Raw genomic sequence first — 27,530 nt, forward strand, 5'->3', positions numbered from 1 at the left:
AAGAATAATCGATAAAGACAGTCAAAATACAAATGTTCTCTTAGATCAACTGAGAATCTATATTAATTCTTTATATATTAGTACATATTTCTACAGCTGAAAATTCTTCCTCTCTCTAAGTCAGTCCAATGCTACTTTTATCAAGTATATAAGAACATAGATATAAGTGAGAAATTTATCTACATCTTACTACTCTGCCAACTATATCACAAGTACAGTAATATTAGTTTTTATTCTTTCCTTAAAAAGTTAAAAAATTGTGGAGGGAAAGGAAGAGACCATGAAAATACACATTTGAATTCTAGACACTAAAGAGTATAAAAAACTAGACAGCTGAGATATTTCTGTAAAACAACTGATTTGAATAATCAACATGTTAAAGACCAAATTTTCCAAGTAAGAGAAGACTTACATTTGATGGATTTCTTGAACAAAGGAAATGAAAAAGTGACAAAGCAGACAGGCAAACATAATTCATTGGTGCACTATATAATTTTAAGCTTCCACCCCCAAATAGCTATTTGAAATTCATTTTGTATTCGCAAGCACTCTTCCTGAACATTATTTAGGGCAAAATAGCCAACTTGATAAAGTGTCAGCAAATTGCATCAAAAATATAGAATGCTAACTAGATAAAAGTGTCAAGTAGAAATATTATTATTACTATATCCACTTCTAAAAAGTTAAACTTCTGCTGGGGTTCAAAAGTTCAAAGTAACTTGATTTGCTGAATAGGTCTCAAATAGAAAAGAATTAAAGTTATAAAATTACCTGGTCAGGATTCTTGTAGCTCAGAAGAAGATTTGAGGCTTTGATATCACCATGTACATATTCATGCTCATGGATATATTCCAGAATATCCAGCTAAAAAAGTCAACAAATAGAAATTAATGTAATACTAATTCCAACCAGCAGAGGACATGTACTGAACTTAAAGTAGCTTATTCAATATTAAAAACACTTACTATTCTTAAGCTTAGCAGCAAAACACTTTTCCGCGAAAATCTTTTGGCATTAGCTTCATACAACTTCTGAAGATCACTCCCAAAGCGATCCATTACCATAAACCTATAACTAAAGGCAAACAAAAAGTCAATGGAAAAAACACAATTTATTGAACTACTCTTGCAATTAAGAACCTGTACCTCTTTTAAGGAAAAAGTTCTTAATAAAATATCCTAAACACAAATGTCTGAAAAACAATTTTTCTATTGGACATTAACATATTATTTCAATGATATTCCCTTTTAAATTTTTGCCTCAAAACAGCCTGACCAAGGGTTAGTAGGATATTTACCCACTTGAGAGAATCCTGTATATTCAATATCAAATGGATTCATCCTGATGAAAAGAACATTAACCTTTTCCATTTTGTGGAGTCATTATTACTCCTATTATAGGATTATTTTCATGTAATGGCTATTTTAAAAGATTTTTTCTTTACCTCACAGCTGCTATATTTTTGTACTACATCAGAAGATGTCAAATCTTTAATATCTAGATTCAATGTGGTATCTTCAATAATAGGGCAAAATAATCAACTTGATAAAGTATCAGCAAATTGTACTAAAAATGTTTGCACTCTTAGGGAGGAGGGGATTAAGAGAAAGGAGAAAAAAAATTGAACTCAAAAAATCTTTCAAAAATTAATGTTGAAAACCATCTTTACTTATAATTGGAAAATAATGTACTGCTAAAAATAAAAAATTTTAAAATATAAAATACTAGCTAGTTAAGTCTTCACTATATTATTCACTATATATTAAACAACAAATGTCTTGTAAAACTAAACTGAGTTATAAACACTATCCCTTTTACCTTCTGTATTTTTCTGAATACTTAACATACAGGATACAGGGGAAAAATCATTAGATTTGGAGTCAGAGGACCTGTTTTCAAATATCAGGTCTGCTAGTTATTATGTATGTGACTTTAGACTTGTCATTTCATTTTTCTGGCTGAATTTTTTTTTTAATCTGTAAAATAAAGGAGCTGGAACAGAATTAAGCTAAAAAAGAAGTAGAGATTTAAGTTTAGTATAAGCCAAGAGTTTGATATAACTGACAAAAACTAACACAAGCTTAAGCTACAGTTAATAATTCCATCCAAAGTAATGTAAAACTTCTTTTGAAAATATGGCTTCTCAATAATCACCTTCTTGATCTCTCTGCAGAATGAGACTGCTGACTACCTTGGCCTCTTGAATTATGTCTCCTTTCTGATTGTTTTGAGTTTTCTGGGTTTTTTGTTTTGTTTTTCTTTTTGTTGCAGGGAAGGATAGGATCTGTTCTCATTTGATTCTTATTCCCCTTGTCTTTATGCTGCTTCTCAATCTTCTTTGCTGAATCTTCATTCACGTCATGCCCAAGGCTCTTATTTTATACTAGCTTTTCTTGCTTTTTCTCTCTTTACATACTATCACTTTTATTTTGGCTACTCCTTTCTTATTCAAATTTAAATCAACTTTTTTTTTTTTTTTTTTTACTAAATACTCTATCTCACTTGTGTACTTATCATGGATTATTCCTTAATTTATTTATGTATCTGTTATAGCTCAATTACCATGGATTTAGTTATCATTTCTAGGCAGATGAGTTCCAAAATCCATATATATTCAGCTTCATCTCTTTCCTTAGTCCTACTCTACCAATTATCTATTGCAATTTATCTCCAAATTTGATCCCTATTAGAAAGAAACCAATGGGCACATACTCCTAATGTATATAATTATTTGAAAAGTATGCATGTATATTTTTGTGCTAATAATTTTACATACTGTTAAACCTAGGCAAAATCAGACATTAAAAAGGATGAGATAAAGATGAAATAATATTTTATTCAAAAGTCAAGGAGTCACTAGAGCTTATTAAATAGCAGAATAATATGGTCAGAGCTGAGCTTTAAGAAAATTATTTTGGTAGCTGTGTGGAAGATGGATTGGAAAGGAAGAGGCTTGAAGAAGGAAGACCAAGTAAGAAGAGACTACAACTAGTTTAGATAAGAGAAAATGTGGACAAAATACCAAACAAAAGTTCATGCTGTTTAAGTAACAAAAAAAGAATAAAATGTGTAGTCTTTACACTTTTTTTTTCTTTTCTTGCTACTTTTTACACCTTTCATGTACTGTCTCCCTCAACAAAATGCAACAGCCTTGAGGTCAGAAATTATTTCATTTTTTTCTGTATCCCCAACAAATAGCACACTACGAAGCTATAAAATTTTTCTTGGCTTTTAATTTTTCATGTGTCCAGTATTTTTTGTTTCTTCTTGTCCCTGTTGAGTATATGCTTTTAATAATACTAACCTATCTAATTTGCTTGTAGGTTTGGAATTCAGAAAAGTCAACTAACTTACAACACTGTGTAAGTGAGCATAGTCATAGTGAGCTAAGGCATTTTGACTATGAATAAAGTATATGAACTTCACTGAAGAGACTTTGGGAAAAACCTATTTTGACTGTTCAGAGATTTTATTTTCCCCCTACTTACTCAAATTTAAGACAAGAAAAATTTACTAGATATTCCTTGTATCTCACTTGTGTACTTATGGATTATTCTGCATTGCAATTATTTACACATCTGTCATATCTCAAGACTATGACCTTCACGAAGACAAAGAATATATCTTAACTGGGTATTTCCTGCAATGTTCCTCCCAAATAAATACTCATACACTATAAAAGTTTAATATTTAATGAATTTAATCAAGAATTCACAAAATGCATAAAAATAAATAAAAGATCTTTCATGAGAAAGGCTTCAGAAAATAGCTCTTGAGGTTATGATGGGACCAACAGACTTCTAAGAAATAGAAGTAGGGAAAGAGTGAATTCCAGACATGAGTGAAAAGCAAAGGGAATGCATGGAAACAGGAGATTGGACTGACATAAAGAGATAGGACATTTTGCTAGAGATAAGAACAAGGAAGCCAGTTTGGTTGAATCATAGAATACATAAAAGGAGATAATATACAAGGTAAGAAAAAAATGGAGTCAGATTGTTATGGGCTTTAAATGACAAAGGAGTTTATAATTTTATTTTAATAATAATGGAGGGCTACCAGTGCTCATTAAGTAAGGAGATGACATGGTCAGGACTATGTTTTAGGAAAACTACTTTGGCATGGATAGGAGAAATTTTAGACAGAGAAAATACTTAGGAAGTATTCTCACAGTCTAGGTGAGAACATGAACAAGAGCATGAACAAGTGTGGTGATTATGGGAGTAGAGAAAAAGGACAATGCGGAGGATGTAAAGGTAGAAGCAATAAGATTTGCCCATTCATTACAGTATAAACCTGTGATGTTAAAAATGACAATAAATTTTTGAATATGAATGATTGGAAGGATAATGGAGCGCTGAATAAGAAGAGGGAATTTTAGGAGAAAGATAGGATCTAAGGAAAAGGAGAGAAGAATATGTTGAATTTGATATGTCTTCAGGACATTATTTTGAAATGTCCAACAGATAATTCATACCATAGGAGTAGAACTAGGGAGAGAAAATCAGGCTGGACACACAGCACTGGAAGTCCTCTGCATAGACATGATAACTGATGTGAAAAATCACCAAGTAAGAAAAAAGAAAGAAGGAACCCCTGGACAAAATCTTGAGATAAACTCAAAATTATAGGAGAGGACATAAATGATGGTAAAGAGAAGTGAAAAAGAGCATTTTGACATAGAAAAAAATAGAAAACGTTATCATGAAAAATAAGAGGAGAAAATATTCCAAAAAATAAGAGTTGTCAATAGCACCAAATGCTGCAGAGAGAGACTAAAACACCATCAGATTAAGCAAATAAGAAATAACTGGAGGAAGGGGGGGGGGGGGAAGAAGAGAAGAGAGAAGAGAGAGGGAAAGAGAGAAAAAGAGAAGCAAAGGGGAGGAAGGGAGGAATGGAGAGAGGGGGAGGGAAGAGGGAACTTATAGTTCATCTCTGAACTCCATCTAGTTGAACTGATGTGGACTTCAGACAAATAATTATTACTCAAATGGATTTCATAAGTTGAATGTTCCTTCCTGTAATGCAGATAATTTATCTATGTCTATTCATTCTGTTACAACAATCTGTGTCCTTTCCAAAATTTACCACATCCAACATACTAGAGGCCAACTCACTTTTCTCCAGACATTGCAAGGATACTAATGGAACTCTCAGGCTATCTACCTATATTCTCTCACTCTTTTTTTTCTTTACCCTTCTAAGTTAAAAATTTTTTTCATTATGAATTTAACAAACATCAACAAATGTGAACATATCAATATACAAAGAACAGAAAAATACTGTACATGAAACTGTAAATTAGTACTATATATAGTTTGGTCTTTTTAAGTATATACTACCTATAACATAATATTCAACATTGCCTGATCTGTCTGTGTATCCTTCTGGAAATCTTTCTGCTTTCTTCTATTTTTCATGTTTCAATGATGTTCTTTTTTTCCTCCATCGCAATCCTTGTATTTTCATTTCATTTCCTTTCATTTCCACTCTATTTTTCATAACTCATTCCCCATCAAAAAAATAAAAACAAAATCTCTCCCTTGTAACAAATAAGTATAGCCTCACAAAACAAAGTCACACTTCAGCGATCTCTGAAAATGCATGGCTCATTCTACACCTCTAATGTATCAGCTCTCTGCTAAGAGAGGAAAGTATGCTTCATCAATAACTTGTGACCATCATAATTGGTCTGCAAATTCTTATATGTCAAAAGTTGTTTTCCTTTGCACTATTATAGTAATTAAATAAATGGTTTTCCTGGATCTCCCAATTTCACTCTACATCAGATCATACAACTCCTACATGTTGTAATGCACTGTGCCTTTAATTATAGCTTATAATGCAATAATATTGTATTATATTTTGTCATTATTCAACTGACTGGCACATAAATTTATTTTGAGGTTTTTGTTTTTTGTTTTTTTTTGCTACAACAAAGTGCTGTTGCAATTGCTTTTTGTACACATAAATCCTATGCTTTCTTCAGTTTCATTTGGAGTATATGTCTACTAGTGGTATGCATAGGTTAGGTACTTTTTGAGTATATTCTAGAATGGCAGAAACAATTCATAGCTCCACCAATTGTGCACTAATGTACCATTTCTCCCATAACTACACTAGCAATTGCAATTTGTCACTTCTACCAATCTGATAGGTTTGGAATGAAACCATAGAGATGTTAAAATTTATCGCATTCTTTATTTTTAATGATTTTGTAAGCATTTTTTACAGAGTTGTTGACAGCATACATTTCTTCTTTTGAAAAATGACTATTAATAGCCTTTGACCACATAACTATTGGGGAATGACTCTTTTTCTATATCTTTTTATAAATTCTGAGTTGCAATATGCTTCCAAATAGCATCATTAATCAACAAATGTTTACTAAGCATTTACCATGTACTAAAAACACTGTAAGGCACAGCAGAAGTACAAGTACATTCTAACAGCAGTAATAAATCCTTATAAAATAAATATAAAGTTAATATACACATACATACACTTATCAAGATACTATACTGAGAAGGCAACAATAACTAGATTTAGGCCAGGAAAGGCTTCATAAAGAAGACGGTACTTGATTTGTATTTCAAGAAAAAGTCACCCTTTATAAAGCTGATTATGATGTGCAGAAAGCATATTTCAGGCATGTGGATAATCAGTGTCCAGACACAGAGATATGCAATGTCATATGTCTTAAGAGAGCAAAGTCTAGATTGGCTAGATCAGAGAGTACCAGAGCAATTTTGTCCACTGATGTTGGAAAGATAGGTTAGACCAAATTATAAAGGACTTTAAAAGATAAATACAGGAGGGACAGCTAGGTGATTCGGTGGATAGAGCACCAACCCTGAAGTCAGGAGGACCTGAGTTCAAATCTGGTCTCAGACACTTAATACTTCCTAGCCATTGTATGACTCTGGGCAAGTCACTTAACCCCAATTGCCTCAGGGGAAAAAAAAAAAAAGGATAAATATAGGAATCATGTTACTCTACAGCAATAGGAAGTCCCTGGCATTATCTAAGAAGAAAAATGATATAATCAAATTCCTACATGAGAAAAATTATTGTCAGCAATGTGAAGGATGGACAATAATGTCAAGACTTGAACTGAAGCAAGACCAATTAGAACATTACTTCAATAAACTAGATGAAAGATGATCAAAGTTCAAACTAAGGTGATAGCTCTGTGAGTAGAGAAAAAAAAATCAAATGTTAAAAATATTATGGAGAAATATTGGCTATGGAGAAGGGGAAATAAGGAATCAAGGCTAATAATACAAAAGTTACAAAGCTGGGAATATTTTTCAGGACTGCTGCATTCTAAGTCTTAGAGACATAAAATAAATCTATAGATTATTGGTATTTAAAAGATGGTCTTTGTTTTTAATCTATAAAATAATAATTATTATATATATTTTACATATATATATACATATACATATATATATGTATATATATATATATTAATAAAATATACATAGTGAATAGAGTCTGGGCCTGGAGTCAGAGGAAGAACATAAGCTCAAATCTGTTCAGACACTAGCTGTATGACCTGAGCAAGTCACTTATGCCCATTTCCCTCAGTTCATCATCTATAAAATGAGCTAGAGAAGGAAATGGGGCAATATCTTTGCCCAAAAAAAGTTACAAATGGGGTAACAAAGAGACAGACACAACTGAAATGACTGCACAACAAAATAAAATATCATAATATCCTATGTATAAAGTCAGATAGTCATTAAGCTTGTCTATCAACTGTTACCTATCATACAATGTCATAGTTGGAATTTCTAGTTTTAAAAAATTAGTCATTAAAAAGTTTCACAAATATTATGATACTTATCCTTACCTGTTTCCATTTTTGTCATGTAGTCCAGTACCCCAATATTTAGGAACACCCAGGTACTTCAGTTTATGGGAACGAATCCACTTTTGAACTATAAGTTAAAAAACAAAAATCTGTTTTATTTATATAAATGTAAATAAAAACTTCTTACCAAAAAATTTATAAAATTTTATCAAACTATTTGTTAACAAGTCAACAGTTAAGAAAATGAAGATTGAGAGTTAATTACTCTTCTGAAGTTAACTTAGTATCCATAAGTTTTGGAAAAAATTTTATGTGTATCCCCAACAAAGGCCAATTTGGCCAGATCACAAAGTAAGGAGGGGAAGTAATAGAAAATGAGACTAGGAAGGTAGGCTGAGATCAAGGTGTGTAAGTCATTAAGAGCTAAACAGAGAAATTTTTATTTGATCCTAGAGGTAATAAAAAAAAAAAATCACAATAAATGTTTTATAACAAAATAAGATGAAATCTGAGTTCAGGTAATATAGATAGAACTGACATATGAAAAGAAAATTCACATTAAAATATGTAATAAATATCTTACTTAGCTCTGGTTTCGCAGCTCTCTGGTAGAACTTTAATTCTGTAAAAAGAGGTCCATTATCGCTTGGTTCCTTAAAATACAAATTACTTAAAATTAGTTCTACTATTTTAAATTGAGATTTTCTTTATTAAAAACAAGAAATTTATTCTAACTTTGATTTATCTGACATAAAGCTAATATATATTGGTAATTAAGCTTATCTTTATAACAAGATTAAATCCAGCATAGCAGAATATATTTAAATATGTTCAGAATATTCTGAGTCTTACTTTTCCCATAACTCCTATTTTTACAAGGCATAAAATGGGTAAAATCAATTAAGTGGGCTCAGTCTTTTAACAAGCTTTTATATTTTTTTAAATTACTTATTCATTTTATTTTTACAACATTTATTTCCCAGTTCATTTTTCAGTTTTTTATCTCATACCTATCCATGAAAATACTCTTGCAATTAAGAAAAAGAATAAAAAGCAGTTAAGAAAAACCAACATTATACTGTCCCAGTTTGACAATATATGAACTATTGTATACCAATAGTTTATCACTTTTGTGCGATCAATAAATCCTGATCAGTAAAATCTCATTTCATTCGATTTTAGTTTTATTGTCATTATGTAATTTTCTTACTTTTGTTCCTTCATTCTGGATCCATTCATATAAGTTTGCCTATGCTTCACCAAAAGTCTTTGGTTTCCTCAATTTTGACAATGCAGCAATATTCCATTATATTTCCTAATTAAAGAGCATTTGAAGCATACTTTATTTTAAACCAACTTTGACATTAATTTTAGTCTGAAGAGAGGTCAACAATTGTATAAATGCCAACTGTTGGACTGGTCTAGTATTTCAGACAAAATTTCACTCTGTAATTCATTATACAAAAACAGAATTGAATGGAAATTTTAGGCCCATCTAGTCATACCCTCATGTATTCTAATGAAGAGACAATACATATATCATTTTGTAAAATAAATAGAATAGACAGAAAGTAACTATAGGCCAAAGTTTAGTCTCAAAGAAGAGAGATTAGAATATAATAGTTTGCAGATTGAATTATTTTTTCTTTTTAAATATCAGGAAAGATAATTATCCTTCCTCAGTTTCCTAATCCCCATCTTCTTTAAAAAGATCAGTGACAATGGGCTCAAAATCAGAGTTGGCAGTTCACTCAGTATCTTTGAATGTAGTTAATTTAGAACTAATGACTAGAAATAATCAAGGACAGAGAGATGCCCTCTCATTATCCCTCTCCTTTTCTTGAGTATCAATAATTATCCTTTTTCATTCTCTCTGTCCAAAGTTGATTCTCTTTAACAGAGACAACAAAGATAACAGAGACAAAAAAGTAATAGTTGATTTTGTCAAATATAACAGCTAATGATGTATTTGTCTATTATGCAAAGTTAAAGGGCACATTCCTCCTTTCTATTATTAACTGATAAACTGTTTTCAGGAAATGAGGGTTTTTTTTTTTTTTTAATCATTTTTTTGCTTGAGTACTGGGAGTATGTACTGGGTCCACATAAAATATAACCTAATTCTTTAAAAATCTGAAAAGCAATGCCTTTTCTTTATTATCTATTCTCATCATCCCATATACACTGAACAGAGTACCTAAACCACTTTTATTTCTCTTATTTATCAATAAAGCAAAAAAAAAAAAAAAAAGAAAAGAAAGAAAAATAAAACTTTGTTTACCTTAGTTTTCTTCAATAATCTCACTTTCAATCTAAATTTTGGCACATCTGAAATAATTGGACCATGCTTTTGTATTCATTTTGCTACTTGACCATTCAGGAATATTCTACATTTTTTTAAATGTTAGTTTATCCCTGTCTTTTTTTCTTTCAACTTTCTATTATTCTGTTCCTAATCAACACCAAAAGAAAAAATTTACAAATCTATAAATATACACAATAGAACACACACACACACACACACACACACACACACACAAAAAAAAAACACAAATGAACTTAGTAAGCTCTTGGTTTTGAGTGAGTACTCATTACTTTATAAAAACTGCTGGAAAAACTGGAAAATAGTATAGCAGGAATTAGATTCAGACCAACATATTTCAACACATACCAAAATGAATTCTAAATGGACACATAACAGATATAAAAGGTCACACATCATAAACAAATCAGAGGAGTAAGAAATTTTCTTTCAGTCCTATGGGCAGTCCAATATTCTGAGGTCAGAGCCAACATGTCAGAGTTAAGAAAGTACTGCAGAAGACCTCTCCCAATATTCCCTTCCAAACAACTTTATAATAATGCTTTATGTCAAATTCTGTAATGGCAAAGCCAAGTAAACCCCAAGTTGAGTCATTTCTCAAGCCCAAGTCAATTTAGAAAATCGGAAAGAGATATCTGTGACACTGGGGCAATTACCTGGTAGAGTTCACATATTAGCAACATCAAACTTGGAAGTGACTGCAACAAGCAACAGTAGAAGCAGTAGCTTCCAAAACAGCCAAAATAAGGGGATCTAAGTAATTATTCAGAAAGCAATTAACAGCAGATCACTGTGCTAGCAATGAGTGAAGAACTCAATGCTGTTTGGTCACTCCATTACCTATAACAACTTTTAAGTAAACAGAGCCCAGACTTGGAGAGTTAGTGACCACACTTCTTCCCAAACAACATGTTGGAAGCACTTCCAAACCTCCAGAACTATGTAAGGAATATAACCTATCTTTAATATGAAGTTCAAAATCAATATATAGATTAGAAAAATGGGCAAACAACAATTTTTTTAAAATCATTATAAAAAGCTACTATGACGACAGAGAAGATCAAGATACAAAAACAGAAGACAATGATGTCAAAATAACTACTAGCAAATTCTCGCAGGAAAAAAGTGAATTGAAAACATGCCCAAGATGAATTTCTGGAAGAGCTCAAACACAATCCCAATACTGGAGGAAAATCTTTGTAATAAACTTTTCTAAGTCGCATTTCCAGCATAAATAAAGGAATTGATTTAAATTTGTAGAAATGAGATATTCCCCAATTTATCAAAGGATATTAATTGGAAGTTAAAAAAAAAAGTCAAGTTCTCAACAACCATAAGAAAAATTGCTCCAAATAATTAATGAAGAAAAATGCAAGTTAAAACTACTCTGAGTTTCCATTTTACTCCTCTCAGATTGGCAAAGAAATAAAGGAAAGATGACCGTTGTTCATGGGACTGAGGATGACAAGCACACTAAGCAACTCTGAATTATGCTGACAAAGTCATGAAAAACAGTGCATACCCTTTTAACCAACAATACCACTATTAGACCAATACCATCTACCACCACCCCATACTTCAGAACAAAGAGAACAGAAAAGAGGAAAAGGAAAAATACGTACATATTTCTAATAACAGTTTTTCTCCTAGTGGCAAAGAAATTTAGTGGAAAACTAAAAGGTAACTCACTACTGGAGAAGAGCTAAATAAATAGTAGCATATGGAATAATGTTGCACCATAAGAAATTATAAGAAACAAGATGCATATAATGAACATTTTTAGAAATTGAACTGACCTAACAGTGAACAGAATCATGAAAATAATCCGTATAATAACAACATTGTAAAGAAGTATGCTATCCACTTCCTAACAGAAATATAATGAAGTATATCTCAAACATATAACATAATTCTTTAGGCTTACAACATAGTGGACAGACAATTTCCTCACCCTCCATTCCACAGAACTCCCCTCTAGGTTTTCTCCTACAGAATCAGCTTGTAAGACCTTGAAAGATTTAAAATGCAGTCAGCCAGAAAAACTTCTAAGGGCTGTAGTTAGAGAGAACACTGGAAAAAACTGAAAAGATTTATTAATTATACTAACTCCCACACTTGGGCTTTCTGTGGGAGATTAGGTTAAAAGAAAAGAGAAAAAGTCATTAATATATTTTTTTCTATGATTCCAAAACTGGATAAATTGGGGCTACAGAAATAAAGCTATATAATTAAAGATGAAGAACCACTAAAAACAGATTCTGGAAGTTTTGAGATAAATCATTAAGAAGTTTGGCAATTAGTCATTTTAATTCTGCAAGAGAAAATTCCTGAGACTTTGGGGTAGTTCCAGGAACTCAAACCTTCTGAAACATCTTAGTAATTTTCAATGTTATACTGTGTAGAATTTATTTTAAGGAAAAATAAAGATTAAATAGTATAAAAGTGTTAAAAGTAACTGACAAAATTAATAGTTTCATCATTGTTCAAGGGCAGTGAAGGAAAGTTGGCTGGTAGAAGGCACAGAAATAAAATGAAAGGGGAAAAAATTAGGTAAATAGCTATCTCTTGTAGCTTCTTTAATTCTTTAATTTCCTATTTTGTCCCCAAGTCTACTTCTTTACCTTTTTTTACCACATTCTTTACCATGCTATAGTATTTACCATTATTATGGTAAATGCTAAAAAAGGTGAAACACCCCAGAAAGCATGGAGAGATCCTCTTCACAACCCTGATCACTCCCCAAAAAGACCCTAAAAAACCCAGTTAATATTTGGACCTTGCCTCTAAAACCTTTTAGCTAAATTTGTGTTCTCCAAGCAGGACTCAATCAAATTTCAGATGTCCTCTCAGGAAATATAGCAGCCCATACCTGCCCCTCATTCCTTGGAACAGTCTATGCTCAATTCCTCGTGAACTACTGAGGCAAGACAACTCTCCCCTCTGTCAGCCTGAAGCAGATACAGAAGAATAATACTCAATAATAATTTGGGTAATCGTTGGATTACCCAAATGATTTGGGCGGCCAAATTAGCACAAGCAGCTTGGAAACAATCCATACTGTCGCACCTTTGTGTGGATGCACAATAATCTAAAAAGTCATGCATCATCTCTCTTGTCCATTTTAATACTGGAGATAGGAAATAAGATTCTGAATTAGGGTGACAATCAAATCAAATTCAGGTGAGTAAAAACATGAGAGTATCTAGTAAGCAAGAGGAAAAAATTTACTAACAAATAGGGAAAACAAAACTGAAGATCAGAGATAATGGATGATTGCCCTGATGAGGTGAACTTCTTTATAGAGGCTGAAATAAAAAGACAAGAGAATGGAAAAAGATGTCAAAGACTTGGTGAAATGAAGAGAGGGGAAAAAAGGGAACAAGGCAAATTTTTTTCTCAGTAAAGTATAAGGTTTTTAGCTGAGATAATGAAGGAAATAGAAAAATGCTAAGAAAGATAAAGTATGAAATATTCACTGTAGCTAATGGAGTAAAAAAATCAAATTTAGAAGGTCACCTAGCTGGGTGAATCAAGGCAAGTCTCTCAACTCTGTTTGCCTAAGTTTCCTCATCTGTAAAAATGACCAAAAAAAAAAAAAAAAAAAACCCCAACTCCAACTGGGGTCATAAAGAGTTAGATATAACTGAACATCAACAAAAGGAGAATTCACTTGCTACAGTGAAAGCAGTTAAGATGTGCAGAGAAGCAGGTCAGTAAATTTGCATGAATTTACTAGTCTATGAAGCAGTATATGAATAGGGTTCCAGGAAATAGAAAGTAGGAGTAAACTAGCATTAAGATATGGCAAATTATGAACAGTGACAGAACAAATGCAAAAATGGAAAGGATTTGAGAATAAATGATAGCATAGAGCTGAACTGGCTCACTAAGGAATTTAAAATATGAATGGACTAACCTATTCTGACATCTTCCCAGAATCCATCCCCATTTTATTTTTTTCTAAACATTATTTGGGAAGAAGAATTTGGAACTAAAAATAAAAATTAAATTTTCTGTTAAGTTTGGATTTGGTTGATAGAAAGTCCTAAAAATCTGCAAGTTTGTTGAATGTCCATTTTTTTTTCTCATTGAAAATTATAGATGATTTTGATGGATATGATATTTTTGACCACAGGCCTAATTTTTTGATGTGGTCTTTTATTGTGGTTGCTGATAAGTCTTGCATAATTCTAATTCATATATATGAATTGTTTTTTTCTTGTTTCTTGCAAAATTTACTTTTTGATCTGGGGGTTTTTAAATTTGGCAATCATATTCCTATGTGTTTTCCACAAAGGATCTCTTTGAGGTGATCTCTATAGCTATAAATATCTCTGTAGCTATCTCTATTTTCTCCTCATGTTCTATCATTCCAGGACAATTTTCTAGAATTATTTCCTATATTACTGTGTCAAGGTTCTCTTTTTGATCACAACTTTTAATAGTCCAGTATCAAAGAGCATTTTTAAGGAACTCAATATGGACAAACTCTTTAAACATGTACAAATTGTGTATATTTTTCTACATGATTAAAGTATACTTTATGTTTAAGATTTACATCAACAATAGGATAAGCTCCAAAGAAAGACTGGCAGAACAAAGGTAAAAATAGTAATCATGTTATACAAACAAATGAGGTGCAGAAAAAGAATAGCCAAAGAGGCACAGGGGAGGAGGGGAGGAAGGGCTCAAAGTTTCAAAAACTTACTCACATTGGGAAGGAGTTCAATAGGCAATACTACATATATACTATTAAAGTTACAGCACCCTCCAAAATCTATAAAGAAATAAGGGGGAGAGGGATAGGTGGATGGGGAAGGCAAAGAGTGAGGGAAGAAGACAAGGGAGGGATCTCTGGGGGAGAGAGAGAGAAGATTAAGTAAATAGTAAGCCAAGTTATGGAGCAGAATTTAATTAAAGACTCAACAGGAATAGGAAAAATGTGTATGTGTATGTATGTGGGGTGTGCATGGGTGTGAGCTTGTGTATATATGTATATATCTACATATGTATGCATAAATATATCTTTTGTTAACTGTAGCTTGTTTGGAAGTGGGAGTAGAATGAAAGGGGGAAAAAAGAATAAAGTAAATAAGGTGAACATCAGAGAACAAAAGAACAATTTACAAGAAAATGAAGAGATGTGTGTATGTATGTGTATATAGATATGAATATATTTATATATGCATATATAAATATATCCTTTCTTAATTATAGCCTGCTTGGAGGTGAGGGGGGGGGTGGATGAAAAAGAAGAGAAAAGAACAAAGTATGAAGCAGAGAACAAAAGAACAATTTACAAGGAAGTAAAGAAAAATAGACATTCATGAATATAATTTCTTGATCTCTGTGACAATTATTTTCCCATAACTTTTTTTTTAAGATTTTTTTAAGCTTTTTATTTTCAAAGTATATTCACAGATAATTTTTCAAAGTTGACTCTTGTATAGCCTTGTATTTCAAATTTTCCCCTCCTTCCGCCCCACCCCTTCCCCTAGATGGCAAGTAATTCAATATATGTTACACATGTTAAAATATATGTTAAATCCAATATGTGTAAATATATTTATGCAACTCTCTTGCTGCACAAGAAAATTCAGATCAAAAAGTAAAGAAAATGAATAAGAAAACAAAATACAAGCCAACAACAACAAAAAGAGTGATATTTTGTTGTGATCCACATTCAATTCCCACAGTCCTCTCCCTGGATGTAGATGCCTCTCTATGTCACAAGATCACTGGAACTGGCATCAGTTATCTTATTGTTAAAAAGAGTCATGTTCATCAGAATTGATCGTCCTATAATATTGATGTTGCCAAGTATAACGATCTCCTGGTTCTGCTCACTTCAGCATCAGTTCATGCAAGTCTTTCCAGGTTTTTCTGAAATTAGCCTGCTCATCATTTCTTATAGATCAACAATATTTCATTACATTCAGATGCCATAACTTGTTCAGTCATTCTCCAATTGATGGGCATTCATTAACTCAGTTTCCAGTTTCTAGCCACTATAAAAAGGGCTGCCACAAACATTTTTGCACATGTGAGTCCCCTTCCCTCCTTTAAGATGTCTTAGGAAGCATTTTTTTTAATATGACTAGAAATGGTTTTAATTTCTTCATCTGAAAATTGTCTGTTCATAACTTTTGACTATCAATTGGAGAATGGCTTGAATACTTATAAATTTGAGTAAATTCTCTACATATTTTAGAAATGAAGCCTTTATCAGAACCCTTAAATATAAAAATGTTTTCCCAATTTATTGCTTCCCTTCTGATTTTGTCTGCATTGAGTTTTGTTTGTACAAAAACTTTTTAACTTAATATAATCAAAATTATCTATTTGGTATTAAATTATGAGTTTCAGTTCTTTTTTCCCATAACTTCTAAGATCATCCCTGCCTTCTCCAATCTACAAAATCTTTGAAGGTAACAATTTACTTCCATGCAAAAGCTAATTCAGCAACTCAATAATAGTTTTGTAAGGTTATATATCACTGACAGAACAGTGATATATGTGTATTATTGTGTGTGAGTATATGTGTGAGTACCAGTACTCAGTTCTGATACTTAGAACTTGGCACATAATAGTAACTTGATAAACATTTTTTAATTGAATTGTTACACATTTCCATTTTTAAAAGAAAAGGTGTATAGATATGTATATTATTAATACAGAGGTGAAATTAAGTTTATAGTGGTCCTTTCGATACTTCAGAAATACCTTAGCTTCCTGAGAAGAGAATTACATAAAGAAGTCACTCTATATTATCTTCTGCTCCATATCAATTAATATTAATTAATATTCTGATGCCTATGTCCTCAAAAGAGTTTATAAAATGTGTGGAAACAAAGTAGTATCTGCTCATGTTATCAAAAGATGGTTAATGATTTTCTTAAAGTCTTATAATAAAAACAGGATAATAATTTGTATTTGTCTCCTTGTTCACAGTGTCATACTTAATTAGCCATTCATACCTTTAAACTATTTTTCATTTACATTCATTTGCAAAACAGATCATTGTAATTTGTAAACATCATTCCTTTTCAATATTTTATATTTAAATATTTTAAAAAACTTTTAAACTACAACATTCTATCAAATATTGGTAGAAATACTGTCATCAACAAAACAATGTTCCCAGTTTGTTTTTTTAATCATCCTAAAGAGAATTTTACAAGCTCTCTTAAAGAGTATTACCAAGAAACTTCCTCTGAACTTTTTAGTCAAAATCATTCATAGAGGAATTAATTCTGTAATACTTTGTCATATCTCTCCCATTTTTGTTGGGAATTGTTCTTTAAATTGTATGCTGCTAAATTTAATTTTTCAAGGGACTGTCCTTTTTTCATTAAATAGACTATAAACTCCTTGAGGGGAAGGGTCATTTTATATTTCATAGGTTAGAATTTCTTAGGAAGCATCAGAAAATAAAAGCAGATTGTATTTATTCATTGCAATTTATAGCACAGTAAATTGCAAATTGTATTTATACAACTTTTTAGACAAAAAAAAATTAATACCTATCTCATACATTTGGCTTTTTTTTTTTGATCCATTCTTCAATGTTGTATCAACTTCTTAAGATTGTTCATCCTTTCATCCTCCCTCCCTCCTGTCCCAACTTTTCTAGACATTTGTATTAACTCCCTTCTGATATGCCTTCTCTCTGTACTTTGCTTTAATTTTAATGACTCTTTTTGGTGACTTCTATTTTAAAAGAAAATGCCTAAAACTTTACTTTATTAATTTTTGGCATTACAAACTGAATTAGCAGTGTTCACAAAGTGAATTAGCAGTCAGCAAAATTGGTTATCAGTATTTACTAGTGAATTTAATTTAAATGTGAGGATAAAGCTTAGTAACAATACAATAATAATCAGTTCTACTTAAACACCTTTTCTTTTAAAAATGGAAATGTGTAACAATTCAATTAAAAAATGTTTATCAAGTTACTATTATGTGCCAAGTTCTAAGTATCAGAACTGAGTACTGGTACTCATACTGAGTAATAGACACTACTCCTCCCCCCAAAAAAAATTAGCACCTGTCTTCAAATAGTTTATACTCTACTTGGGGAATAAAATATGAAAACATTTTTAATAAAGGTAATTTGAGGAAGGAGCAACTACTAACAACTAAAGGGAAAGAAAGGCTTTCCAAAGGAGGTGGTGACTAAGCTAAAATTTAAAAGAAGCTAAGTAATTTTAAAAGACAAATATGAAAAAGGAATAAATTACCAGATATGGAGCATTGAGGCAGGAGCCAGGTTAACAATTTCAGGGAATGAATAGTTTGATTATTACATAAAGAATAATATGAAATAAATCTGGAAAGCTAGGCTATAGTCAAATTTTAAAGACCTTTAAATGACAAGTTGAATAGTTTGTGTTTTATCTACAGCCAGTTAGGAGCCACTGATGATTCCCAAGAAGAGGAAACGGGAGTGTCTCACAGGATGCTACTTTAAGCTTAAGAAACCACAATAAGGAAAAAATAATTAGTGGCTTGGTTTTAACAATAAGAGCTTTTAGAAAATATAAGGATTATATAGAAAGAAGTATTTGTGTGTATATAGAAGGGATTGGGGGAAGAAAGAGGAAGGAGTAAGATGAAGGTGCTGTGCATAGATATTTAGAAGTTTCCCTATAGGCCCTAAGAAAGGAAAAGGTATGCATTTACAACCTGCCAGCATTATGTTAAACACCGGTGATACAAAGAAAGGCAATTAAAAAAAAAAAGTCAGCTCTCAAAAAGTGAAAAGGAAACAACACTCTAACAACTGTGTAAGATACATACAGGATTACCTGGAGACAAATTGAACAATAAGATTAAGGAGGACACTTAGACTTCTTGAAGAAGGTAAGACTTTATCTTGAAACTTGAAGGAAGCCAGAAGGAAGAGAGAAGGGGTGGGAATTCCAGTCAAGGGGTACAGAGATATAGTATCTTGTGCAATAAACAGAAAAGGAAGTGTCATAGCATCTTGGAGTATCAGAAGGGGAATAAGAGAAAACTGGGAAAGTAGAAAGGAATCAGGTTATGATGGGCTTTAAAAGCTTTATATTTGATCCTAGAAGTAACATGCAGCCACTAGATCAAAAATATCATTGGGTAAGAAAGGAAGAAGAAAAACAAGTATTTGAAAATTATTCTGGTTCAAGTTTTTTCTATAAGCTTCTTCACATTGCTTTCTAACTGGCTACTTGAATTGCCTATATTTGGCATACCTCCTTTTAGTGCCTAATGCTAATTCACTATTTTCTTATTTGGTTTAAGTATTCACATAGTCTCTACCTAAGGCTGTGAAATCTATTCCTTTTCCAGGTAGGAGCTTATAAAAGCATCTTATGTTTGGGGGAATTTAGAAATGAAATTGAAATCATATCTCCAACTTAATGTTATAGACTGAGAAAGTATGATCCGTGAAAACTTGACCAAATTCAGAAAAGCACCAAGCATGCACAGGATTTGAATCCAGGTCTTGTAATTCTCCATGTGTTGGTCTTTGCCAATGATTAACTGGAGGTCATAGTAACCACACTTTTGTAGATGTCACATAATGGATTTATCTTGATAGGCAAAATAAATGGGAAAAAAATTAAATAACTTAAGGAAAATGTGTAGTTAAATATCGATAAAAGGGCTACTCATAAGGAAATTCATCCACCAATGCAAACTGGCTCTTTCCCTGTAACTTAACAGAGAGCTGCCCAAAGTTCTGAAAGAGCAAAAGATTTGCAAATCACTGAGTGACATATTAAGTAGTTATCACTAGTGGAATACATATTAAGGTATTCCTGATGTGAGATCTGCTCTTTATCCACAGCACTACCTTTCTAATTTGGATAATACCAAGCCCCAAAATTCTACCACCACCTTTTGTTCTCCCAGTTACAAGCATATTTTTTAGGCACAATCAAATTTTGAAAAATTTGAAAATGCAGTTTACCCAAGTGGTCATATTATCAATAAGTTCATGCAAAAGCAAAGGTGGAACTCACTTGGTTCACTGTATCATGGTGCCTCAGGTATAAACTAATATATATCTGTAATTGGTAGTTGCATGGAAAAAAAGTTTTCAGACTCATGTTCGATTTTCCTCATGAGTGGTGATATGAATTTTCAAATCATATTTCATAATTTTTAGTACGGAAGATACATTTCATACAACTTTATTTCTAAATGGCAGCCAAATGCATTCAGATTGTACCACCGAAATATATCACATTTTAATGATTTTTTTCCCCTATTGTCATTTTCATTTTGACACCTAGAATTCTTAAAGATACTTTTGGTGATATTCCGGGTTAAAATGTCAGTCCTAATTTCTTCTTTAAACCTTGGATACTGTAGACTTGGCAAAGCAATTCAAATTTGAAATATGTTAATAAAATAGTCTTCAGTTAAAGTATTGTTCTTCTACAGAAATAGATAAATTTTCCTAAAATGAATGCCAAGGAAGTGTCTTCTTTATTTTGTTATAATGGAATTCTCCATTGTGAAAGGGGGAAAAAAAAGCATGAAATGAGTTCCATGATCCTTCCTTGTAAGGGGATTTTCATTATAATAGCTTGAGTTACACTGGTTGATTCTCATTATTCCAAGTTTCATAAATTAGTGCCTGAAGGAAAACTTGAAAATTAAAGTAGGTACATCAGTAAGTTCTAACTGAATAAATCAGAGCTTTATACTGAATAGTAGTAGTTTGCTAGAATTTGTCCTTGAATAATTGCCCTTGAAAATATTTTACATTTTGAACCAAGGATGCCAAAAGTTAGACTCTAATAACAAACTTTGTTTCACAGGGTCTTTTCTTCCTGAATTTCCATTTACTTCTCTCCAGTCTCATTGTCCAAATGTTCTTGTCAAAAGTCAATTTTCACAGTTCCTTAAGTGTTTGACTAAAGGAACTTCTCACTCTTTTGTCATCATACCAACATTTATAGAACAACTGTTGTCAATGGTTCCCCTATGCCTACCAAAGAATCTTAGTCTGACATTTAAAACTCTTCACAATCTGGCTGCAGTCAAGCCTTTTAATCATATCCTATAATACTTCCCTCCTCATGCATTTTGAATTCCAACCAAATTGGATCATTATTTGCCTCCTAAACAATACCCTATGTACTCCTCTTTTTTTTTTCCTTATCTTTTTCTCTCTAGATTTGAAATGCTCCCCCCTCCCCAATTCTAACAACTGAAAAGGGCAATTCAGTAGTGATAGGCTCAGATTATAAGGACCAGAGTTCAAATCCAACCTCAAGACACTTACTAGCTATGTGACTGAGCAAACTGCTATCTCATTTACAAAACTTTCCCAGATAGGCCTACATATGATCTCATAGCAACTTACATTTGTCTTATCTAAGTTCTAATTTGTATAAATTAGTTCTGCTATAATGAGCATTTTTCCAAAACTTATTTGTTCCAATGCAAAATGCGAAAACGTGCTTCTCTGATTCTTTCTTCAGAGAAAAAGAGAGGGAGAACATAGAAAATTGTAACATTTTAACACAACTCACAAGGTGCAATATCTTCTGATACCCTAATTTCACTAGCAAACTTCAGGTCTTTGTCAAAGTAAAGTACCATATTTGTAGTATATCCTCTGATACAGTAAAAGTCATAATGAAGAAAAGTTAATCCTCATCACACACCTTTTCATCTTAGCCTCTGCCCTAAGGTTCAGAGGGATGGCCTTAGGGATTGTCTTAGAGATGGTCAAAAAGCAGTCCAAGACCACAATAGCATCCACTCTTTATTGTAGTAGTAATGTATTCCTTAACCATAAAACATATATAAAATTATGCTACCATTTTTATTAGGGTCCTATTTTTTAAAGGTGCTGCTGATAAAACTTTTGAGTGTTGTATCTTTAACAGCATTGGGTGATTGTGCTTAATTCAATGCTCTTTGGGAATATATGTCATGTTACAGGAGAAATGACTGTCCCTCTAAAATAGGAAGAACCAATCTTTATATATTAGGTATCTTAGATAATACCCTAGCACAGTACATCAAACATATTTCAATTCTTCAAGAATTTCAAAATAATGTGCTCTTTAACCATCACTACAAACCTTTATAATTTAACAGATGGTTTTCAAGAGTTGTTTTGCCCCTTCCAAAGTTATCATCCTACATCTAACTTTATAAACATAGCCAGGCTGATCCTTGGAAAACACCAGGCCCATACTAAAACTTTTCATCTTATAGGACCCATAAAGCTTGTATTCCAGTGTCATAGTTTTAAAGATTCTATTATCATTTCTAAAACAAAATATAACATCTGAGTAGGACTTTACTACTTAATAAATTTTTCATGAATAAATGAATCACCAGTACATGGAAAGGAACTATGTGCCATCTTAATGAAGCAGAGGCTGGTACATACATGTTTATGAGAGGAGATAATTTAGCAGAAATAATTTGGACTTGAACTTAGGAGGATCCAAGTTCAAGACACAATCTGCCACTTATCTATATGATCCTGAGCAAATAAGTTTCCCTTATTGAATACCGTTCAGTTTCTTCATTTTTAAAATGAAAGAGCTGGGCCAGATGATCTCTAAGGACAGACCAAATCTGACAATCAATTCTACTTATGAAGTTGTATTGTGCAAAGCACACATGAAAGAGCACTGTTATGTTTCATGAATAGGCTGAAAACCACATGGTGATAATGATCAGGAAAAAGTTTTTCAAGAACTAATTCAAGAATTGCATTTCACACATTTATTTGCAGATAAGAACAGAAATATCTATTGGCAAATTGGCAATGAAATCCTCTCCATTCTAGACCTTGCTTATTTTGTTGTTATGAGTAATATGGGCTGTTTGGTATTTCCACAAAATGAAGGATTCATCATAAACTACTACATACAGCATTTATCAACATGCAATGTTATGTCATATCAAAGTTACTATTTTGTCCCTCTATGAGATATGGCAAGCTTCCTTAGAAAGATCAAGATCTGGTCTTATCTAAATCGTGTACTTCACTGGCTTAGATAAATATTGTTGTAATGTACCCAATTATATCTGTTCCATAAAATGTCCCCTGATTTTATTTGAACTGAAGATACCTATTAATCTCAACAGAATTTCAGTAAGAAATGCTCAGGATGATTTATAAATATCTCCAATTTATACCCAAATCCGTTTCTTATAGCCAAATTTAACCAAGTCAGAAGTTTTATCTAATTTTAGGATAAAAAGACTTGCTACCTTTCTTACAGTCATCACCACTCCACCTAACTTCAGATTACCCCAAAAAATTAGCACCAACTCCTCAACTATTCTTGTTAAAATAAAATGAACTTCAAGGAATTTTATGGAATCAAGATTGGGCTGACAAAGACTTTAGTCATTCTGTCCAATCTTCCACACAAATCAGGAAATTCTCTTGATAGATGAATCAAATCTATGATCAAAAAATTCTCATAGCTAGGAAAATATAACCATCTCAGTTCATCTCTGCTTATGTCAATTCTTTATTGCCCAATCCTTGATTACACTTCAAAAACAAATAGCACACAAAAAATATACCAATTTTTATTAGATATTTGAAATTTTTTCAAAAAGCTTATAAGAACTTCTTTTTTTCCTCTTCAAAGTAATTCAACTCAAAAAAGTAATGCTACTGACACACCAGAACTGTTTTCTATTTATTTGAAAATAGACACGTGAATCTCCAGATATCTTATACTTGTTTCAGAAAATATAATTTGCTTATTTGTGAATAGGCACATTTTTTAATGAAGGCATATATTTATGAAGACCACTTCTACGAAAAGAGAACTTAAGATATTCAATTATTACTTCTTGAAAAAGAAAACTTTCACAATCATTATCACAAGTATGTTTTTTGACACATTCAGGAAACAAAACAGAATGCTAATAGAATAAAATTCTTTTAAAGAATACTATTCTGCAACTTCATACATGTAAAATGTTGTAAACTTCATTTCCTTAATTCACAAGATGTTTTATGTTTTGATAGTAAATGAAAATTTTTTTTACTACTACATATAATGATCTCTATAGTAAATACTGAGAGAAACTGATGAACTGTGTGGTATGTGTTTTCAAAGAATCCAGTCTAGAAGTGGTAACACTTTTTCAATACATGAAATATTTGCATTGCAGCAAAATTAGTTACAAAATAAATTTTTTTTTCAGTATATTTTCATTGATTCCTATTTATAAAGTAGGAGATAGATCTTTAAGTTGAAAGGAGTTCTATATAGAAAGCAAATTAAGAATTAATGAAAATTGAATTAAATGAGCAGTAGATATCAAAATATATGTTAGATAAGATCACTTTCTTCAGTGAAATATTGTGAAATAAATATTTTCTATTTAAAACTTAGAAATTAACTTGTTTATGATCATTTTAAAAATCTTATCAAAAATGAGTTTAGCTATAAAATTTAACAACATCAATCTTTTTTCCCCTGCAAAGTTAAACTGATGTATGGTTATGAAAAAGATGTTAACTTGTCAAAATAACTATTGTTTTAGTTGTGTTGGTTCTTTTAAAAAATTTTAGTTGACATTCATCTTAAAATCATTTTCATTCTTCTATATTTTAAGGCCATGAGCAAATTAACACACAGACAGAAATGTGGAGGACTGTGGAACATGTCATAGAAGAATCAGCTAAAAATCAGATTAAGGGAACAATGAAAACTATTTTCAATTGATTAAAAAAATCTGACATATGAAAGAGATTACATCTGTTTTACTTGTCCCCAGAGGTTGAAACTAGAAACAGTGAGGGAAAGGGTCAAAGAAGCAGATTCGAGTTTGTTCTAAGAGAAAACTTCCTAATTAGAGCAATTCAAAAATGAAACAGGCTCCTTGGTATAGGCATTTTCTATACCAAGACTAGAGGTCTTCAAGTCAATGTTGAACAATTATTTGTCAGAAATAGAATAGGGATTGCTTTTCAAATACTGTTTATATTAAGTAGCCTCTGAGTTCCTTTACAAATCTGAGATTCAGTGTTTCTATAAAATCAGGCTATTCTTCAAATAAAACAGAAGGATGAAAAAAAGGGAAAGCTTTCACAACTTAGGCATGGAAACATTAAGAATTCAGTCAATATCAAATACCAGTTAAAAAAATTTAATTTAGATTCCATTGGGTTAAATATACATTATTTTCACAATTATCCCAAAGAATTAATGAGACCAAAACAATCATAAATTATTAAATCTACCAAATTTTTGAAGTCTTTGAGAGGGATGCCAAAAAAAGAAAAAGACTAAATGGAAGATAAATATATAAAACAAAAAACATGATAAAGTTGTAATGCAATTTTTTTCCGTTTCCACTTTGTTGAACTAAAGCTTCTCTTCTATTGCAAAGGAAATATTGATAAAGGAAAAAGAACTAACAATTTCTGATACACTGCTTAAAATTCCTGTCCACCTCATGCTTAAGACTTTTTTAATGTCAGGAAAGGAGAGACACTTTTGAAACTTTTTACTTAAATTAAATAAAGGTCTATTTTTGTCTCAAGAGACATTTGCAATACATATTACTCAATATATAATTTTACAGTTAATTTCAATTTGTTTAAAGAGCACATCATTACTAAATGAACAGAAAAAAATAAGTCAATTAAAATAGTTTCTTACCACTTTTATAACACAGGGGGCATCACTGCCAACTGATTTTGAAGAATTGGTATCAGCTGTTAAAAAAAAAATTAACATTACATCAGAATAAAAGGTATGAACTATAAGAAAAAATGCTATTGACATATACACATTAAGGTCTGTACAACTTTATGCCCCTACAGAATGAAATGGAAAAGGTCCAAGTAATAGTTCAAGATGTTTATACCAAATTTTAAATTATTTTTCGCCAACTATAGAAATTTAAGGAAAGGTCTGTCATTTTATTTCTTACACAAATAGCCCTCTGAAAGTGCAAAAAAAGAAGAAAATTGTCCATATCATATAAAAGCAAATATTTTTCATCATTTAGGAAGTACCATTCCAAGATAGACTGTATCATTCAGTCTTCACACCAAAGAGGGAGCTTTTTAGTCCCAAAGATGGTTGAAATGGACAGATGGAAGAGGTCTGAGCTCCTTAAGGCATAGCCCCAGGAAACATGTCACTTAGATAGTGCTTAAGTGATGAAAAAAACATGGTCAGATTTAAAAACAAAAAACAACCAAAAAAAAAAAAAAAAAAAAAAAAAAGGATTTACTTTAGAGAGACAATATGAAGTTGAAATAGTTGCACAAAATGATAATGTAAACTTGGCTGAGAGAGAAGAACATGAGAAAGAGGTAACCAAGACTGAATTTTATAGAATCATATCTCCCCCTCCAGGTTGTTTAACTAGGGTTGTTAGAAATATTTATTTAAAACTAATTCTAGATCTCTAAAATATTTAATAACATGTCTAAACATTAAAATATTTTACATACTTTCTGATGGCAAATATTACAAAAGAGCTAGCATGAAAAAAGGTCACGATATGACAGGTCACAAACTAAGAAAAGTACAGCCTCCTAAATTTCCAGCTTACTGATTTGACTCTCCTCAGACCAATTTTACCTACACAAAATTGAAAGGGCAAAACTACCTTTAGACTAGGGTTTTTAAAACTGTCTTAAGTGTTTTGGTTTTTTTAATATTTTGATAACTGCAGTTCAATATAATTCTACATGTTTCATGCACTGAAAACATTCTTCTGAGAAGTCTATATAAGCTTTACAATGAAGTCATTGCCACAAAAATCAATTAGGTACCTCTGTTTCAGAGCAAATAAACTTTTGCAGGAGCCATCTTATGAAATCATTTTATTGTGAAAACAATTAAAGCAAATATATCTGGCTGCTACTTCTTTGCCCTCATCAAACCTTGATAGGGAATCAAGTTCTTGAGAATTCTTGAATCATGTTTACTCTTCTCTTTCAAAAGCTAGATAGATCACTGAAGCTATCATTTGTCCCCTTCAAAAAGACACAAAACTGATAACTACTAAATTGATGAGGGGAAAATAGATATTTCTTATATGAAGATGCTAATCAACTTCTCAAAGTATACAGAAAATGGTAAGAGGAAAATTAGGGACAGAAATATTTTACCATGCCTACTAAGGACCTATATTTCTAATATTTTTCTCAACCTAACTCCTTAAAAAAAGTCATCTTCACTTAGTGCCTTTACTTCTCTCTTTTAAACTCTTTTCAATCCAGCTTCTGAATCCATTACTCAAATGAAATTACTCATCAGAGTACCTTTACCATCCTACCATAGCAGTACTGCTTTTATCTCTAATAGCTTACTGATTTGACTCTCCTCAGACCAATTTCTTCCCGATTAAATAAAACCTTTTTGAGGGCAAAGATTGTTTCAATTT

General features: G+C 31.6%; 1 protein-coding gene across 3 annotated transcripts in view; it reads right to left on the reverse strand.

Moving 5' to 3' along the window:
* The window catches only part of VRK1 (VRK serine/threonine kinase 1), a 120,206-nt gene that overhangs the window by 37,158 nt on the left and 55,518 nt on the right, over positions 1-27,530 (reverse strand). For all 3 annotated transcript variants that reach the window (XR_007950752.1, XM_051978417.1, XM_051978416.1), the window contains exons 3-7: positions 25,790-25,845; positions 8,403-8,472; positions 7,859-7,946; positions 966-1,074; positions 772-864 (exon numbers count right to left, since the gene is read on the reverse strand). Coding sequence is in view for 2 of the 3 variants with exons in the window: in XM_051978417.1 (XP_051834377.1) it covers positions 772-864; positions 966-1,074; positions 7,859-7,946; positions 8,403-8,472; positions 25,790-25,845 (416 nt within the window). In the remaining variant the exon portion in view is untranslated. The remainder of the gene's footprint in view (positions 1-771; positions 865-965; positions 1,075-7,858; positions 7,947-8,402; positions 8,473-25,789; positions 25,846-27,530) is intronic.

Source organism: Antechinus flavipes, chromosome 2 (assembly GCF_016432865.1).
Source record: "Antechinus flavipes isolate AdamAnt ecotype Samford, QLD, Australia chromosome 2, AdamAnt_v2, whole genome shotgun sequence".
In the NCBI taxonomy this organism is placed as follows: domain Eukaryota; kingdom Metazoa; phylum Chordata; class Mammalia; order Dasyuromorphia; family Dasyuridae; genus Antechinus; species Antechinus flavipes.